At 39.6% G+C, this 18,518-nt stretch overlaps 1 protein-coding gene across 1 annotated transcript in view; it reads left to right on the top strand.

The window, feature by feature from the left end:
- The window catches only part of LOC126456357 (ATP-binding cassette sub-family C member 4-like), a 246,976-nt gene that overhangs the window by 164,023 nt on the left and 64,435 nt on the right, over nucleotides 1-18,518 (top strand). The window contains exons 14-15 of the mRNA XM_050092111.1: nucleotides 4,837-4,943; nucleotides 10,804-10,927. Of these exons, the coding sequence (XP_049948068.1) occupies nucleotides 4,837-4,943; nucleotides 10,804-10,927 (231 nt within the window). The remainder of the gene's footprint in view (nucleotides 1-4,836; nucleotides 4,944-10,803; nucleotides 10,928-18,518) is intronic.

Genomic DNA, 18,518 nt, shown 5'->3' with positions numbered 1-18,518 from the left:
ACTACAGGAATATGCCCCTCAGGCAGCTGCCCCAGGCAGTGGCAGGCTCTTGAGGTTGCGCTTCCTGCAGAGTTGCACGGATGCGTGTTACGTGCATTTCCAACTTGCATTTTTTGTAATCCTATAGTGTCGCACCCCTCTAAAGTAACGTAGCAGTAATGCCATTGTTTTTAACATGCTAATATTACTGGATCAAGTTCCTTGTAGGGAGAGTTAATTTGCTGCAGTGTGCTAACTGTTTAACATACAATGTCAGTGATTAATTAAAATATCGCACTGTGCTAACTGCATAATAAGTATAGTGAAGTAAATTGTTTAGATATTACACTCTGGCAAATCTCAGTTTCATATTTTTGTTTGTGTTTTCTTGAATAGTGGGAGAAACCGACATAATTGTAATGAATTGTATACAAAAATGGAGGAATGTGATTAGACATCATTGTGCTCGCAGAAGATATGTAGTAAGCGTGTTTTATTTGTTAAATAATGCATTGCAGTGAGAGTGGAAGAGTCACTCTGTCACTATTCTCCATATTCAAGGTTACAACTTAATGTTGATTTTTCAACCAAGACATAGTGTTTGTGAGATGACATAAACTTATTAGCATGAGCAGGTATTGATGGAAACATGTTCATTGCTAATGCATGTGGCGTCTTTATGGTGGCTCTCTTTCGAATAGTATTTTTCTGGAGTTGAGAACAAGCTGGCAGTTTGATCACTTAACAGGAAATCTTGCAGTGGAAGTTTGGGGCTTAAACGCCAAGTGCAACTATTAGGGAAAGGAACATACCGAAAGACTTACTGGAGACAGAATACTGGCCCAAGAATTTCTTCCACGGTTTGCAGGCGATGAATCTGGTCAACGAGGGGGACCAAAGATCTATTTGGACCTAACTGTTAGATGCCTGTTGCCACATCAGAGGCCAGAGGCGCGAGTCAATCCTAGGTCGTCCAGCCAATGCACTACAACAACGTCGTAAATGTCTTTTGTGAATAGGAATGGCGCCCATAAAAATTCGCGATGTTCAATGTTCACTGTGGACAGGATGCTATTAGGAGAGCCATCAGGTGGTGGTGTCCTACGGCTTGTAGAGTTTTCTGGGAAGGCTCAGGCCTTCAAAACAATTTTAGAAGGAACGCCACATTTATGGTGGCTTTGAAATGATCTATATTTGGACACAAAAGCACTTCTCTTGGTTTAGCTGAGACTTGCTGGTCAGATGTGCAGTAATGTTCAGGCTGACCAGATAATGATCTCAATGATAAACTGTGTTGTTCACTTCAGAGCTTTATAAAAAAACTAAACTGCACTCGAACAGGCCATGAAGGCCCAGTGGTTCCTACCAGCCACCGTGTCATCCTCAGCCCACAGGCGTCACTGGGCGTGGATATGGAGGGGCATGAGGTCAGCACATCATTCTCCCAAAGTAATATGCTGCCTAAAGTGTCTTTGGGAAAAGAACAAGTTGGAAGCTCACCGTTTCCTCCTCTATGTGTGGGAATTTATGCGTAGGGGATTGGCGGCTTCTCCTGAAAAGAGAAGAATGTTTTTAATTCTGATTAGGATTGGCTGATAAGTAGAGCAGACTAGTTAGAGAGGAGACATGGAAGTCGTGGAGTCTTGTGATTGGTATGAAACCTCTGTGGGACAGTTGTGGGAGTGCTTTTATGGGGTTTACAAAGGTTTCATGGAAAGTGCGGAAAGGAGATACTTGGTCTTCTGATTGAGACTCCAGGCTGAAGTGTTTCTTCTGATTCTGACTCTAGTCTGGAGAGGGTATTGGTCTTGCCGTTTCTTAGGAGTGGGGTGCACTTGAAACACTTCTTCTGAGCGTGACTTCGCACTAGCACTTGTCTTGGTTGGAGAGCCTGTGATGCGGGCTTAGCTGTACCCACAGTTTAAATCTCAGTCATCTCAGACAACTCGTCGTGCTGGGGGCAACCTTATTTGCGACCCGTCTGTCACTTTGACGTTCGATTTCCTTGTGCGAACTGCATTATAAGTGTGTCAAAGTGATCCATGATATGACTGGCAAACGGGAGTATTACACGCTGGAATATGCCGAGATTTCAGGACTCCGTTAGAGAGTAATTGGAGTTCGTGTAACAGATCGCTAGGGCGACTTTGCACATTTCTTGGCCATGACAGGAAATTACAGGAGCGCACATCGCTACTCTGCAAACGCTTGAACCACGACAGTCACCCGGGACAGCGCCGCACATCGAGAAAAGTGGTATTGTATTGCTGCTCCAGCTTGTCACGGCAAACAAGATCACCATCACGCCACATGTTCTCAGCTGCACCAACGTAGTTTAATTTCTATGTGGAATAAATCCATAAAGGGCTATTCAGTGTTTGGTAATTTCACATTGCATTATCCATATTTTTAGTCAGAGTGAATAGTTCAATCCGTCTATCCTTGGTCTATGGCGGCTAGCCGCCCCACAGGGTTGTCCGCTCTTCACTGCATATTTGTGCTGTCAGCAGTTCATGTTTACTTTTTGTCATCATGCTTGATACTTATTTTTGTCCAATTTGAAACAATAAAGTTGTGTCATAACTTCTGTAAAAGATCAGTCCCATGTTGATGTATTAATCACCCATCAACAATTGACAAAAACAATGACAGGGGCAATATTTCATTAACACTATTGTAGCATTTAGGTTAATTTAGATTCTCATAACTGTGATAACCTCTAATGCAGGCTATCAACAACAAACACAGTTAAAGGGCACAATCGATTTAGCAGACACATGGGACAGGTAGTCAAGTGGAAGGTTTACTAGATAAAGTGACTGCTGTCAGGACAGTAACTCGGAGCCTACTGTCACCTTCCAAAACATACTGCGAGTCCGGTGAAGTCTTACAGCAGTGTTTGTTTAAGGCAGGATATCAGTTTGTTTGGTAAATAATGTGCTGCAGTAATTGTTAATCATTTAAGATCACATATTCATTTATATCCTAGAATGGGAACCTGTGTATTTGGAGAATATTGGCCGAACTATTAAACAAATTGGAAATAGCAATGGATGGTTGTTGTACGATTAAGTGCTTACAGCAAATGTCATGATGTCATTAATTTATAGTAATTTACTACCCAGTCACATACTGTAATGTCAAAGTGTTGTACATCATAAATTAGGTTAATGTTTGCCGCAGTTTTGCACCGTTTTTAATTATAGTGTTACCTCATAAATTATGGTAAAATTTACCGCCATTCCTTAAGTAGAATAGCTCTGTCACTGATGGTCCTCTCAGTGTGGTTAACGGTTCTTCTATGGTGAGGTTTAAGCAATTTCAGTAGCAATAAAAGTGGGAGGGAGATGCTCGATTCCTGTTGGACTGGACATAGAAGGTGCATATGTTGCCCGCCATTTTTACTTCACACAATTGCCCCAGAGGCATAGGTGGGCACCAGTCATGATGGGTGGCCTCGACACATGGCAGCTTCATTTTTCTGCCATTTCTAAGTTGTACAATTCCTCAAGATGTGTGAGCAGAGGGATGTTCCCTGGGGGAAGGGAATGGTTGTTCGGTTGGCGGTAAAGTCCAATTACCTGTTAGTGTAATCTGAAAACAGAAATGACCTTGAGATGAAATTGTTTATTTAAGGCTCAACCCACAATGATACCCTACTTACGTGAATACGTCACCATCAAGCAGATGTTTCATAGAGACATGTGCAGTGTGTGGACGAGCATTGTCTTGTTGAAAAATGGCACAATGATACTTCATATGAGAGGTAACACATGAGGATGCATGATATTCATGACACATGGATGTGAGATGAAAGTTTTCTCACTCACTACCAGCTGAGACCCACTGTTGTACTCGATGGCTTATAACACATTGACACTAGGGGTAACACCGCTGCAGCTCTCCAAAACATTGGAAGACTGTAATCGCAAGCATACTCGCTGAATGTGATCATCTGGGTCAGTGAAGCAGTGAGAGTCATCACGAAACACAATGAGACGCTATTTATCAGAAGTTCAGCTTCTCGATCACAGCAAACACAGCTGTTGTGTTGTTAACAGCAGCCTACGCATGGGAGAGTATTTTTCTAGTCCAGCTGCTGCTAGTCTTCGATCAATGGTGTGGGATGACACAGAAAGTAACAGGGAGTCCATTACTTGTTATCACACGACTGATGAAAATGGGTTACAGAAATCCTAACTTGCGGTGGTCTGACATGGTCGACAGGAACCCTGATGATTATTATACTTGCACCCAACTGCCAAGTATGAACTTCAACATCAGGCAACTTTGGGCGCGAAGGACTCTAGTTGTTTTTATACCCTAAAACAAAACAAACACATCAGGCAACTTTCACATCCAAATGTCCCACACATTTTTATTCAGCGTGATTCAACCAACCGGCGAAATGGGGACTTACAACGAAGCCCCTTTTAAATTCTGTCAGTTGTTGATAACACTGTCTCACATGACTATGCACCATCTTTGTGTCCTTAATCTAACGCTGCTCATGCCCTTATACACCCTACCAGGCCTGATGACAAAACTAAATACGAATAAAACTAATACACTCTGGTGACCATTCAACCTGTCACAGATATTTGCAGTTCAAATAGTTCATTTACCAATGCGTGTACATGTACGAAGTGGCATTGATATCCGTCATGTCATCTGTGTGCTTCACTTTTATTGTCAAGCAGGGTATTTTCATCAACAAAATAATTAGCCCTGTAATGTAATTAGTACCACAAATAAAAATCTAAACACAGATATTGTGTGAATGTACCATCATTGAACAGATTCTGAACTTTATTTTGTGTTGTAATAATAACTGTTATGTGTTGTTCAATAATTCAGGAAGGAGCCCCGTGTTCTCTCATCTGTCTGACACCCTCAATGGACTGACTACAATAAGAGCATCGGATATCCAGGATGTAGTTAGAAAGGAATTTGACGATCACCAGGTTAGTATCTATTCACATATATGGCAACAAATGTAATTAGAATACTTATGTTGTTTCCTTCTGCGTCCGTAGTTAGGACCTAGTGCGTGTGCGCGTACACACACACACACACACACACACACACACACACACACACAGACAGACACGGTGAGAGAGAGAGAGAGAGAGAGAGAGAGAGAGAGAGAGAGATGCCGACATTGAAAGAAGCTGAGCAAATACTGAAGGTACTAGTCTGAAGGAGTGGGCATCTTACCATTTTAATTAAAGCTTTCTGCACTGTTCCTAAATTACTTCGATGCTTCAGGCGGCTGCTGGAGTTCATTCAGTTAACCGTAGTCTTTTCCTTGCCCCAGTATGCTGGCGACGTTAACTGCATCTTAACTATCTTTCTTCCCTCACACTCTGGACCACCCATAAGACTTTATGTGCTCTTATTCTTCCAGGAGTGCGCTAGTCAAATTACCCAGCTTTTGCCGTATGAGATTACTCGTTATGGGTTTCCTTTTTTCACTTCTTATTGAGAAATACTGTCCAACATGCACAGCATGCCAAACAACATAATAAATGGTTTCGCAAGAAAATTTCAAGTAATTTGTTTTCGGTTCTATAGAATACAAAGAAGCAGGATTTGGGTTAAACGTCCAGTCGACATTGAGCGCATTAGAGACGGTCTGTAGTACAAACTAGCACACAAATTCGGTGGACTGTGGGAACAAATGTTCCCGTCAGCCTTGATCAGTTAGAAGGTACATTGCTACCTGGAGAAGAGTCTATCAAGATCTCTTACATATTATGGGGATTACGGAGTTCAAATTCAGGAGATACTGGGAGCAAAGATTGTGGAATGTTTTAACATTCTACCACAATACTGTAGCTGCAGTTACACTTCTCACTGACAGAGAAACGATAAGGAATTAGCTACATTCAAGATAGTTTTCACAGCATTGTTTTAGCTAACTGATAAATAGGATGTTTATTTTAGTTTCAGAATTTTACGAACTGTATCCTTGAATTGGTAAATTAACGGTAATATGGTGCACTGGACACAATCATAAAAAACCTGGCTTCGCCCACAGTCAGGTCATTAAATGCATCCGCTTGCTATGCCATCTAGTCAGATTATACGCATCTGTCAGTCCTGGGAACTTGAGAGACGCAGTCATACCTCAGAAAATCGAAGATGAAGTTGGATATTTCAATTATTTCTACTCGTTTCATTCAACATTGTTTTATATTGTTTTTCTTTAGGTAATTTGGGTATGAGATTGATATCTGTCATTGAGGAAACTGCGGAAAATACTGCCACTGTTTTTACTTTGAGACTGAGATCAACGATCCGTTATATGGACAGCTCGTCGTCCGTTCGACGAAGTTAAGGAGCGAACTGACGAAGGGATCTTCCTGGCATTCTTCACAGATGATCAGTGTGACCATGGAAAGCCTGCATGAGAAGATGGGACGGGGAATGGAATTTGACGCCTTGACCTCCACTCGTGGTACCATGTGAATGCAAATATTGGCCCAAATATGAGGATATTACCTATGATATAAACTATTATAATGAAGGCAATAAGAAAGTGCTTTATCACCGTTGGAAGTCGTGCTTAAACCAACTACTCTACTACGATCTTCTTCACATCTTGTCTATTCTGCTTAGCGTCCTTCAGTAGAGCGCCAGAACGAAGGTTGCTCAACCACGAAATGGAAATAACATTCTAACAGTTCAAGTATACCGCATATCTTCGTAGGGGAGCAAATTCCTCATGAGGGTTCGTGATCAAAAATGGTTCAAATGCCTCTGAGCACTATGGGACTTAAGTTCTGAGGTCATCAGTCCCTTAGAACTACTTAAACCTAACTAACCTAAGGACATCACACACATCCATGCCCGAAGCAGGATTCGAACCTGCGACCGTAGCGGTCGCGCGGTTCCAGACTGTAGCGCCTAGAACCGCTCGGCCACACCGGCCGGCGTTTCGTGATCCAAAGTACTGATTAAGTAATTCCAAGTAGCAAACAATGCTATGTTAATGTCGTGATTACAGGTACTGGAACGTGACTTCATTGCTGCTCATCTGCATCTACATGATTACTCTATAGTCCACAGTTATATGCCTGGCAGAGGGTTAATCGTGCCACCTGCAAAAAGTATTTCCCTACCCTTTCAATCTCGAAGGGGGCACGGGACAAACAAAGACCCAAATCATCCCGTGCGAGCTTTTATTTCGCTTATTTAGTTGTTATGATCATTTCTCACTGTGTAGGTGGGTGTCAACAAAACATTTTCGCATATGGAGGAAAAAGTTGGTGACTGAAATTACTCGTTGAATCGAACAGTAATACATGTAATGAATACTAGAAGTTACCGGTATGAAATGAGCGTTAAGATACAAATATGTCGATAGAGAATATTTGTTGTGAACGAGCATTAATTTTTTTTTGGTTGGTATGACATCTGTCAAAGATATTTAATAAAGGCTACATCAAGTCATGGAACAAACAACATCATATCTTTTCATCGTGTTAACAATGTCGAATTTTGTTCCAGAAAGTGATGATTTGCGGAAAGCGTTAATTTTTTGTTTTCATTTGAAAAAAAGTGCTGCAGAGTCGCATCGAATGCTTGTCGAGGCATATGGTGATCATGCTCTATCAGAAGCAACATGCAAAAGATGGTTTCAACGGTTCAGAAATAATGATTTTGATGTAAGATGTGAAGAACGTGGAAGACCGCCAAAAAAGTTCGAAGACGCCGAATTGCAAGCAATATTGGATGAAGATGATACTTTGAGTCAGAAGCAAATGGCAGCAATGCTAAATGTTGCACAACAATCAATTTCTGACCGTTCGAAAGCTATGGAAAAGATCCAAAAGTGTGGAAAACGGGTGCCACACGAATTGAATGAAGGAAAGACAGATGAAAAACCGAAAAACCATTTGTCAAATTTTGCTTCAAAGACATGAAAGAAAATCAGTTTTGCATCGAATTGTTACTGGCGATGAAAATTGATTTATTTTAAGAATCCTAAACGCGAAAAATAATTCGCTAATCCGGGACAACCATCAACATCGACTACAAAACCAGATCGATTCGGCAAGAAGACAATGTTCTGTGCCGGTCGGTGTGGCCGAGCGGTTCTACGCGCTTCAGGCTGGAACCGCGCGACCGCTACGGTCGCAGGTTCGAATCCTGCCTCGGGCATGGATGTGTGTAATGTACTTAGGTTAGTTAGGTTTAAGTAGTTCTACGTTCTAGGGGACTGATGACCTAAGATGCCTTTAATAGGTTCCACAACGAAACATTGTCTCGAAATTTGGTAGATAATCCGAAGAAATTCTGGTCGTATGTAAAGTACTCAAGCGGCAAGACGCAGTCAATACCTTTGCTGCGCAGTGCCGATGGTACTGTTACCGACGATTGTGCCGCTAAAGCGGAGTTATTAAACGCAGTTTTCCGAAATTTCTTCACCAGGGAAGATGAATGGAATATTCCATAATTTGAAACACGAACAGCTGCTAGCATGAGTTTCTTAGAAGTAGATGTCTTAGGGGTTGCGAAGCAACTCAAATCGCTTGATACGGCCAAGTCTTCAGGTCCAGATTGTATACCGATTAGGTTCCTTTCATATTACGCTGATAGAATAGCTCCCTACTTAGCACTCATATACAACCGCTCGCTCACCGATAGATCTGTACCTACAGATTCGAAAATTGCACAGGTCGCACCAGTGTTTAAGAAGGGTAGTAGGAGTAATCCATCGAACTACAGACCTATATCATTGACGTCGGTTTGCAGTAGGGTTTTGGAGCATATACTGTATTAAAACATTATGAATCACCTCGAAGGGAACGATCTACTGATACGTAATCAGCATGGTTTCAGAAAACATCGTTCTTGAGCAACGCAGCTAGCTCTTTATTCGCACGAAGTAATGGCCGCTATTGACAGGGGATCTCAAGTTGATTCCGTATTTCTGGATTTCCGGAGGGCTTTTGACACCGTTCCTCACAAGCGACTTCTAATCAAACTGCGGGCCTATGGGGTATCGTCTCAGTTGTGCGACTGGATTCGTGATTTCCTATCAAGAAGGTCGCAGTTCGTAGTAATAGACGGCAAATCATCGAGTAAAACTGAAGTGATATCAGATGTTCCCCAGGGAAGCGTCCTGGGATCTCTGCTGTTCCTGATCTATATAAATGACCTGGGTGACAATCTGAGCAGTTCTCTTAGATTGTTCGCAGATGATGCTGTAATTTACCGTCTAGTAAGGTCATCCGAACACCAGTATCAGTTGCAAAGCGATTTAGAAAAGATTGCTGTATGGTGTGGCAGGTGGCAGTTGACGCTAAATAACGAAAAGTGTGAGGTGATCCACATGAATTCCAAAAGAAATCCGTTGGAATTCGATTACTCGATGAATAGTACAATTCTCAAGGCTGTCAATTCAACTAACTACCTGGATGTTAAAATTACGAACAACTTCAGTTGGAAAGACCACATAGATAATATTGTGGGGAAGGCGAGCCAAAGGTTGCGTTTCATTGGCAGGACACTTAGAAGATGCAACAAGTCCACTAAAGAGACAGCTTACACTATACTCGTTCGTCCTCTGTTAGAACATCGAAAGGTGCAAAAAAGAGCAGCTCGTTTTGTATTATCACGTAGTAGGGGAGAGAGTGTGGCAGATATGATACGTGAATTGGGATGGAAGTCATTACAGCAAAGACGTTTTTCGTCGCGGCGAGATCTATTTACGAAATTTCTGTCACCAACTTTCTCTTCCGAATGCGAAAATATTTTGTTGAGCCCAACCTACATAGGTAGGAATGATCATCAAAATAAAATAAGAGAAATCAGAGCTCGAACAGAAAGGTTTAGGTGTTCGTTTTTCCCGCGCGCTGTTCGGGAGTGGAATGGTAGATAGTATGATTGTGGTTCGACGAACCCTCTGCCAAGCACTTAAATGTGAATTGCAGAGTAGTCATGTAGATGTAGATGTAAATGTAGATGTAGAAGATGCTAAGTCCCATAGTGCTCAGAGCCATTTTAACCATTTGAACAATGATCTGTGTTTGGTGGGATCAGAAAATTGTGGTGCATCATGAGCTTCTAAAACACGGTCAAACTGTGAATACTAATTGCTACAGAAATCAAATGATCAATTTGAACTATGCATTGATCGAAAAAGACCAGAATGGGCCAGAAGACATGGCAAAGTAATTATTTTTACACGACAATGCACCTGCACACAAAGCAAAACTGGTTCATGATACAATCAAAACACTTGGCTGGGAGCTGCTACCCCACTCGCCGTATTCACCAAACTTGGCCCCTTCCGACTACCATTTGTTTTCATCAATGGGACACGCATTGGCTGAGGAACACTTCGATTCCTACAAAGAAGTCGAAAATTGGGTGTCTGAATGGTTTGCTTCAAAAGACGAACATTTCTATTGGCGTGGTGTCCACAAATTGCCAGAAAGGTGGTCAAAATGCATAGAAAGCAATGGTCAGTACTTTGAATAAAATGTTTTTACTTTTCAATTCAAAATTAGTGTTTCATTTTCGCAAAAAAACGCTCATTTCATACCGGTACACCTGGTAGTGCATTACGAAAATACTGTTTTTGAACGACTGACCGTTTTGTTAGGCCGCCTATTTGGCCCATAGGTAAAATTTTGAACTGCTTGTTTGGTGTAGCAAGATACTGGTATTTTCACCTAATCCATATCTTCTAGTTCAAGAAGCAGGTATTTAAACAGATAATTGTTGTCATATTAACATCTGCATAACGTTATATATTTATTTGCGCGCATAAAATAGTGAACGACTAGTTACCTGGACTTTGTCTCGTCGTAGGACCGCCACACTTCAGCTTGGTTCCTGTACATTACAAATGGAAGCACTCTCGGCATATGGCTTGACCTTCTCAGCAGTATTTTCGTTACAATCGTCACATTCAGCTTCCTGGTGCTTTCTACAGGTGAGGTCTCTCGAAAAATTGCTACTCTAAATGTCAGTGTATGTTCTTTCACCTGTAACGGTAAAACGTTGTAGATTAATAGCAATGTCACGTGTGACAAGGAACAAGGTACGGAAACGAAGTGTGCGTTGACTGACACTTGCTGTATTATTTTTCTCAAGCAGCTGACACTTGCAAAAGATCCATTGATATAATCTATGAAGCACACTATTGTAGTGTAATTTGCGAATTGGTAGAAATTTTAATATAACTGCATGAAATAAATTTAAGAATACTTGATTAAGTTCGAATTTGATATTTTTATTAACAAGTTATCAATTAGTAAGTGCTACAAATTTTCATAGCAACTTCATTTGTACACTTGAGATGAGAGAATGACAGAAATTAAGTTGTTGTATTATTCGTTCAGTAAGCAGGTACTTTTGGTTTAGTGTAATTGTAATGTACATAATTCCTTTTAATTTGTTAAAAGTATATTTTTAGGCTCAGGTCACACCAACAGTATTATTGACAGATTAAACATTTTTCCAAGTTATCAGCAAATGATCTGTTCGCAACAATGGCATTAGTCAGTTCTGCAAAATTATAATGAAGCACTCTCCGGTAACAGTTTGTTCTTCAAAGATGAAAGACCCATAAAGTTTCTTGTGAGACATGACACAAAAAGCATTGACCATTGGAGAATCTCGCTCGTATTTGGCAATGTTATGCAAGTTTCCTATTCCCAATTTTTGCAGTAATGTCTGTTTGCATCCCCATATGTATGAAATGCTGCCTCATCCAAAAAAAGTATTAAATTCACAAGACATTCATTTTCGACTTGCGATGCACAGCAAAACTCGAATAGTTGGTCTTCGTGTTTAGAATAGAACTTTGCAGTAACTGTAATGTGCACAGTTTCATGTTTAATTTTTTAAGCAAGATGCACCACTCAGTCATTGTTGACACTTCCATCTCCCATGAAGCTCTGCATAGACGTTTTGCCAGACTTCATGTGAAAGCTTCTCTGCACATTTATTAATGTCATTTGCATTTACACTTGATCGACCACTTATCTTTTTGTCAAACGAACACTCACTTTCAACGAACTTTACATGTCAATTGTAGATTGGCTGTCGAGTTGGTGCTACTTTACCATTCTTCATCCTAAATCTTCGTAGAAAATATACTGCACTCTCTGTTTTGTCAAATTTTAGGATGCAGATAAACCTCCTCAAATCCAGAAAGCACCGTCTTGGTTGTGATATCAGCTTCTGTCACGGAAGTGACTTTCGAATTAAGTGTATTGTTACTTTGTCATGCTATTCCATCAGTATATGTATGCTGTTTCTGGGCCAAAGAATATATTTTTAAAAACCTCCTGTCTTAAAAAAACTATGAATTTCACTGTATCCCCTGTTTAAAAAATATATCTATTTCAATGAATGAAATTTTTATATGATTAAAAAAATAAAAAGTATACGAAAATTTATTCAGTTAAAATTTAATATTTAAAAAAATTAATTTATTCAGTTAAAAATTTAAATAAAAAATTATAAAATCCAGTCAAATTCAATAATGTGAACTAAACGATCTATATTTTTTCAAAACTAGATATATAAAATTAATTCTGATAATGTTCTGCAATTTTTTTTCCTTCTGAAAAGATTGTAGTATAATGATCCAAAAGAGTAATTTTAAACTTTTTATTGAAAAGTAATAACACCTTTTGACCATACTTAGTTACCAAAATTTCAGCTTTTTTCATATCTGTTAATTTAGTGAACACCTCTGTGTAAGCATTGCTATAACTGTTGAGTTCACTTACTAGATTTTCAACACAGTCAATCATTTTCATTTTATTTTCTTTATTTATGTACAAACATATTAGTTTTTCGAATTGTTTGCTAGCATTTTGTGTTGTGAAGCATAAGTTAAATTCGTTTTACCATATATAATGAAATATGCAAGTGTAACATTTGGTATGTTTTCATTAAAAGAGCAGACAATTCATTGTTGTGTTTTGAGTATTTAAAACGATCATTCATCTAGTCATATTTATGACATAGATAGGATAATTTCCAATAAAATTGAATTAACATCATTATTTGTGTTGTTCTTTTAAAATCTTGGAAGGCATTTTAAAAAGTTATTCTGGGGATCAAGATCCCATAATTCGTGTGTATAAATTTCATTTCTTCTTTTTATAGATATTTTGCAACTTAATGAGATCAAATAAAGGGGAATCAATTAACTAATTATTTTTTCGACTAGTTTGGGAAACAATGAAAATAAAAAAGGCATTTCAAACTCTCCAGATTATAATAATTAGTGACATCTAGTTCAAAATTTCTTTGCCATTTAATCCAGCAATTTCAATGGTTTGTGGTTCAATGAAAGAAATGTGAATTCTTCAATTTTTCATTCTTTCTTGTTCTAGTTGAAGTGAATATTCAAGCTCATATTTTATGACTGCTCACGGATTTATATTGATTCGTCAACTATTTTTCATTATTTCAGAGTGTGGTTTTTATTTCAATTCCAGCTTCATTTATATTGGCCCATCTGGGAACTGAATCTTTATAACTTGAACTGAAATTAAAAATTACTGTTTACTTTCTTTCCCAAATTATTTCCTTAGTATTTTTAAAAATCCACCAAATATTTATAATGAATAAAGTACTTAATTTATTACCTTTTTATTTTTCCATTACTAAGAATGTGACCTTCGATAGTTAATTCATTTGATAGCGATGAGGTAACCAAATAAGAACTGATAAAGAAGTAAATGGATGTTCTGTTCTAGATAGAATATTGTTTCCTTTTTTAACTGTGATAACAGTTTTGTCGAATAATTATCGATTAATTCTTTATTAGATTTTCCATCATACAATGGGTAATCTGTTCCATAGTTTCAATGATACGGAAAGTCATATAAAGTTCTGAATAACTGTGTTGAATCCATCTGACTTAAATATTAGTATTATTTTCTGTTTGTCTGTCTGTCTGGAATATTTAAATTCTTCTTCGTTTTGGTAGTAATTGGAAAAGAGTAAAATTGGTAACTGACTATTTTGTTCATGAAAGGAAAAAATATTCATCAAAGAAAAAACATTATCAAGTCAAGTCATTCTTAATTGAACTGTTGAAGTCAATGATATCCACAGTTTAGTCTGTTACAGTAATTACTGTAAGTTCTGAATAGTGTCAAAAATTGGAATACTTAGAGGAAACTTTGGTTCACAAATTACTGGTCCTCCAAATTCAAATTTTAGTTTAGAGGAATAGTACTACTTTCTCTTTGAAAATGATCAGTATGTTTTGCAAACATTCCCCTAGATATTTAAAATTTATAAATAGTTCCTATAGTGTAATTTTTGGTAAATTATTACCAGCCAGTTTTTCATTGGGTTCAATAATTTGACCATTAATACCTAAAATTTGTCCACTACTGTCTTCTTCATTAGTGAATAATTTAATGTCACTTTTAACAGTAACTCTGTTTAAAATTGTATCCTTTTTTATGTGTATATTAGGTTTTCTTGAATGAACCGCACTGCAGTTCCTTCTCTAAATCCTCGCACAAACGAAAAAATGGCTGACATCGAAATAAGTGTCCAAGAAATAGAAAAGCAACTAGAATCACTCAATAGAGGAAAGTCCACTGGACTTGACGGGATACCAATTCGATTCTACACAGAGTACGCGAAAGAACTTGCCCCCCTTCTAACGGCCGTGTACCGCAAGTCTCTAGAGGAACGGAGGGTTCCAAATGATTGGAAAAGAGCACAGATAGTCCCAGTCTTCAAGAAGGGTCGTCGAGCAGATGCGCAAAACTATAGACCTATATCTCTGACGTCGATCTGTTGTAGAATTTTAGAACATGTTTTTTGCTCGAGTATCATGTCGTTTTTGGAAACCCAGAATCTACTATGTAGGAATCAACATGGATTCCGGAAACAGCGATCGTGTGAGACCCAACTCGCTTTATTTGTTCATGAGACCCAGAAAATATTAGATACAGGCTCCCAGGTAGATGCTATTTTTCTTGACTTCCGGAAGGTGTTCGATACAGTTCCGCACTGTCGCCTGATAAACAAAGTAAGAGCCTACGGAATATCAGACCAGCTGTGTGGCTGGATTGAAGAGTTTTTAGCAAACAGAACACAGCATGTTGTTATCAATGGAGAGACGTCTACAGACGTTAAAGTAACCTCTGGCGTGCCACAGGGGAGTGTTATGGGACCATTGCTTTTCACAATATATATAAATGACCTAGTAGATAGTGTCGGAAGTTCCATGCGGCTTTTTGCGGATGATGCTGTAGTATGCAGAGAAGTTGCAGCATTAGAAAATTGTAGCGAAATGCAGGAAGATCTGCAGCGGATAGGCACTTGGTGCAGGGAGTGGCAACTGACCCTTAACATAGACAAATGTAATGTATTGCGAATACATAGACAGAAGGATCCTTTATTGTATGATTATATGATAGCAGAACAAACACTGGTAGCAGTTACTTCTGTAAAATATCTGGGAGTATGCATGCGGAACGATTTGAAGTGGAATGATCATATAAAATTAATTGTTGGTAAGGCGGGTACCAGGTTGAGATTCATTGGGAGAGTGCTTAGAAAATGTAGTCCATCAACAAAGGAGGTGGCTTACAAAACACTCGTTCGACCTATACTTGAGTATTGCTCATCAGTGTGGGATCCATACCAGATCGGTCTGACGGAGGAGATAGAGAAGATCCAAAGAAGAGCGGCGCGTTTCGTCACAGGGTTATTTGGTAACCGTGATAGCGTTACGGAGATGTTTAATAAACTCAAGTGGCAGACTCTGCAAGAGAGGCGCTCTGCATCGCGGTGTAGCTTGCTCGCCAGGTTCCGAGAGGGTGCGTTTCTGGATGAGGTATCGAATATATTGCTTCCCCCTACTTATACCTCCCGAGGAGATCACGAATGTAAAATTAGAGAGATTAGAGCGCGGACAGAGGCTTTCAGACAGTCGTTCTTCCCGCGAACCATACGCGACTGGAACAGGAAAGGGAGGTAATGACAGTGGCACGTAAAGGGCCCTCCGCCACACACCGTTGGGTGGCTTGAGGAGCATAAATGTAGATGTAGATGTAGATGAACAAATTTTTCCAAATGTTTGAGACTATACTGAGCAACAGGAATTTCTATTATTTCTTGGTGTATAACTTATTATTTTCAGTATAATATTTGGTGTTAAAGTTGAATAAAAACGAACTAATGCATAAGTTTCTTGTATAGGAACTATTAATCTTTCTTTACGAACAGATGCTTTAGTACTCAGTTTAAAAACATGATCCAGATATTTTTAATAAAAATTATATAAATAAATGACAGATTGAGAACTAAAAATAAGAATTCTGGAAAAGATAAAAAAATCAAAATAGTAAACTTTTACCAGCTTTTATTTGATATTCAATAATATCCCAAAGTGACTGTAGACAGGCAATGTTACTGACTGCTAATTACATTCTAGCACTGTAATGCTTAAAATGGAATAAAATTAAACATTTTCAGGTTCATTCCAAAAGTTAGAACCACCAAAATACTAACAATTAATGAGGATGAGTGAAAAAATTGAAGACAAAATTAATGAAAAATTACTCCTTTTATTCAAAATATTGAGTATATTATTCCATTAAATGACAATCAAAATAATTAGGTTCTTATATTTGTCGATTCCATTCTTGAAAACCCGGCTACAGTTAAATAACAAACCAATTAGTAAATTCGTAATTTTTTTAATATATTGACACAAGGTGTCACAAATGTAAATTATATTTATCATGAACTTGTTGGAGGTGATGTAAAATTTTACCAATTTAAGGAAATGTGCAGTAAGTATTGAAATAATGATTTTGGTTGTATGATGATGGATATGACAAGAAAAATTAGAAATGTTAAATACAGGGAAATGGTTAAGAGTCTTTTAAACATTACAAAATTGTTAAGGCTTTCGTGGCCACTTGTTGACAAACTGCCTATTGGCTTCTGTCTCGGGCTCTTTGGCCGACGTTCATCTAATGATTTTTCTGACGTCTCACCAGCACGAGTGGCTGGCTTTGTCAAAGCTTCACCCTCCATTGCCGGTGGTGAACTGGAGGCGAGCTCGCGGCCGCAGACTATATGTACCTGGCGCGCCAACGTCCGAGGGCTTCTCCGCGGTCATTTCCGGTGCGGTTCTCCTCTTGCTACCTGCGACGGTCGTTCGCTGCAGTACGGGAAGACAGGATCCGTTTACCTTAAGGCTTTCCTCTTTCTTGTTGAAACTGTTCGCGTGTTTTTGGATTTCTACAGCTTCTCTGAACAAGCGCGTATGATAGTGCTTCTCTACAGCCAGAACTTCCGTGTCGGCGAATTTTATTACGTGTTCGGTCTCATTCAGTGCGTGCTCTGCCACGGCCGATTTCTCCACCCGCCCCAACCTGCAATGCCGCTTATGCTCTTTGATCCTGGTGTTAATGGATCGTCCAGTCATTCCGACATAAACTTTTCCGCATGTGCAAGGTATACGGTATATTCCCGACATTGCAAGTGGGTCTCTTTTCTCCTTCGCCGATCTAAGACACTCTTTGATCTTCCTTGTCGGTTTGAAAATCGTCTTTACGCCGTGTTTGCGCAATATACGGCCGATTCTGTCCGTCACTCTGGGATGTATGGCAGAAAGGCCGTACCCGACATTTCTTTTTCTGGTTCCTTACTTCGCCGAGTGTTTGGCTCTGTTACACTTCTAATGTAATTTGTGGAGTACCCATTGCTCCTCAGAACAGTTTCCAGGTGTTGCATTTCTCGTTTGAGGTGTCGAGGCTCACATATTCGTCCTGCTCTCGTTACGAGCGTACTAATCATGCCTCTTTTCTGGCTCGGGTGGTGGTTTGACAGTTTGTGCAGGTATCGGTCCATGTGTGTCGGTTTTCGATACACGCTGTGTCCCAGGTTTTCGCCGTCCCTTGTGACCAGCACATCTATAAATGGCAGTTTCTTGTCCTTTTCTACTTCCATGGTAAATGTTACGTTGGCATGGAGGCTGTTCAAGTGTCTCAGGAATTCACCGAGTTGTTCTTCACCATGGCTCCACACCACGAAAGTATCATCGACGTACCTGTACCACACCTTAGGTTTGCAAGTCGCCGAGTCCAGTGCCTGTGCTTCGAATTGTTCCATGAAGAAGTTGGCCACCACTGGACTGAGAGGACTACCAATGGCGACGCCTTCCAGCTGTTCGTAGATATCGCCATTCCACGTGAAATAGCTCGTGGTGAGACATGCATGTAAGAGCTTTTTGGAGCCATTAGAAGTGTAACAGAGCCAAACACTCGGCGAAGTAAGGGACCATAAAAAGAAATGCCGGGTACGGCCTTTCCGCCTTACATCCCAGAGTGACGGACAGAATCGGCCGTATATTGCGCAAACACGGGGTAAAGACGATTTTCAAACCAACAAGGAAGATCAAAGAGTGTCTTAGATCGGCGAAGGAGAAAAGAGACCCACTTGCAATGTCGGGAATATACCGTACACCTTGCACATGCGGAAAAGTTTATGTCGGAATGACTGGACGATCCGTTAACACCAGGATC

Source organism: Schistocerca serialis, chromosome 2, assembly GCF_023864345.2.
Source record: "Schistocerca serialis cubense isolate TAMUIC-IGC-003099 chromosome 2, iqSchSeri2.2, whole genome shotgun sequence".
NCBI classification, from domain to species: domain Eukaryota; kingdom Metazoa; phylum Arthropoda; class Insecta; order Orthoptera; family Acrididae; genus Schistocerca; species Schistocerca serialis.
This window is presented reverse-complemented; position numbering and strand designations above follow the sequence as displayed.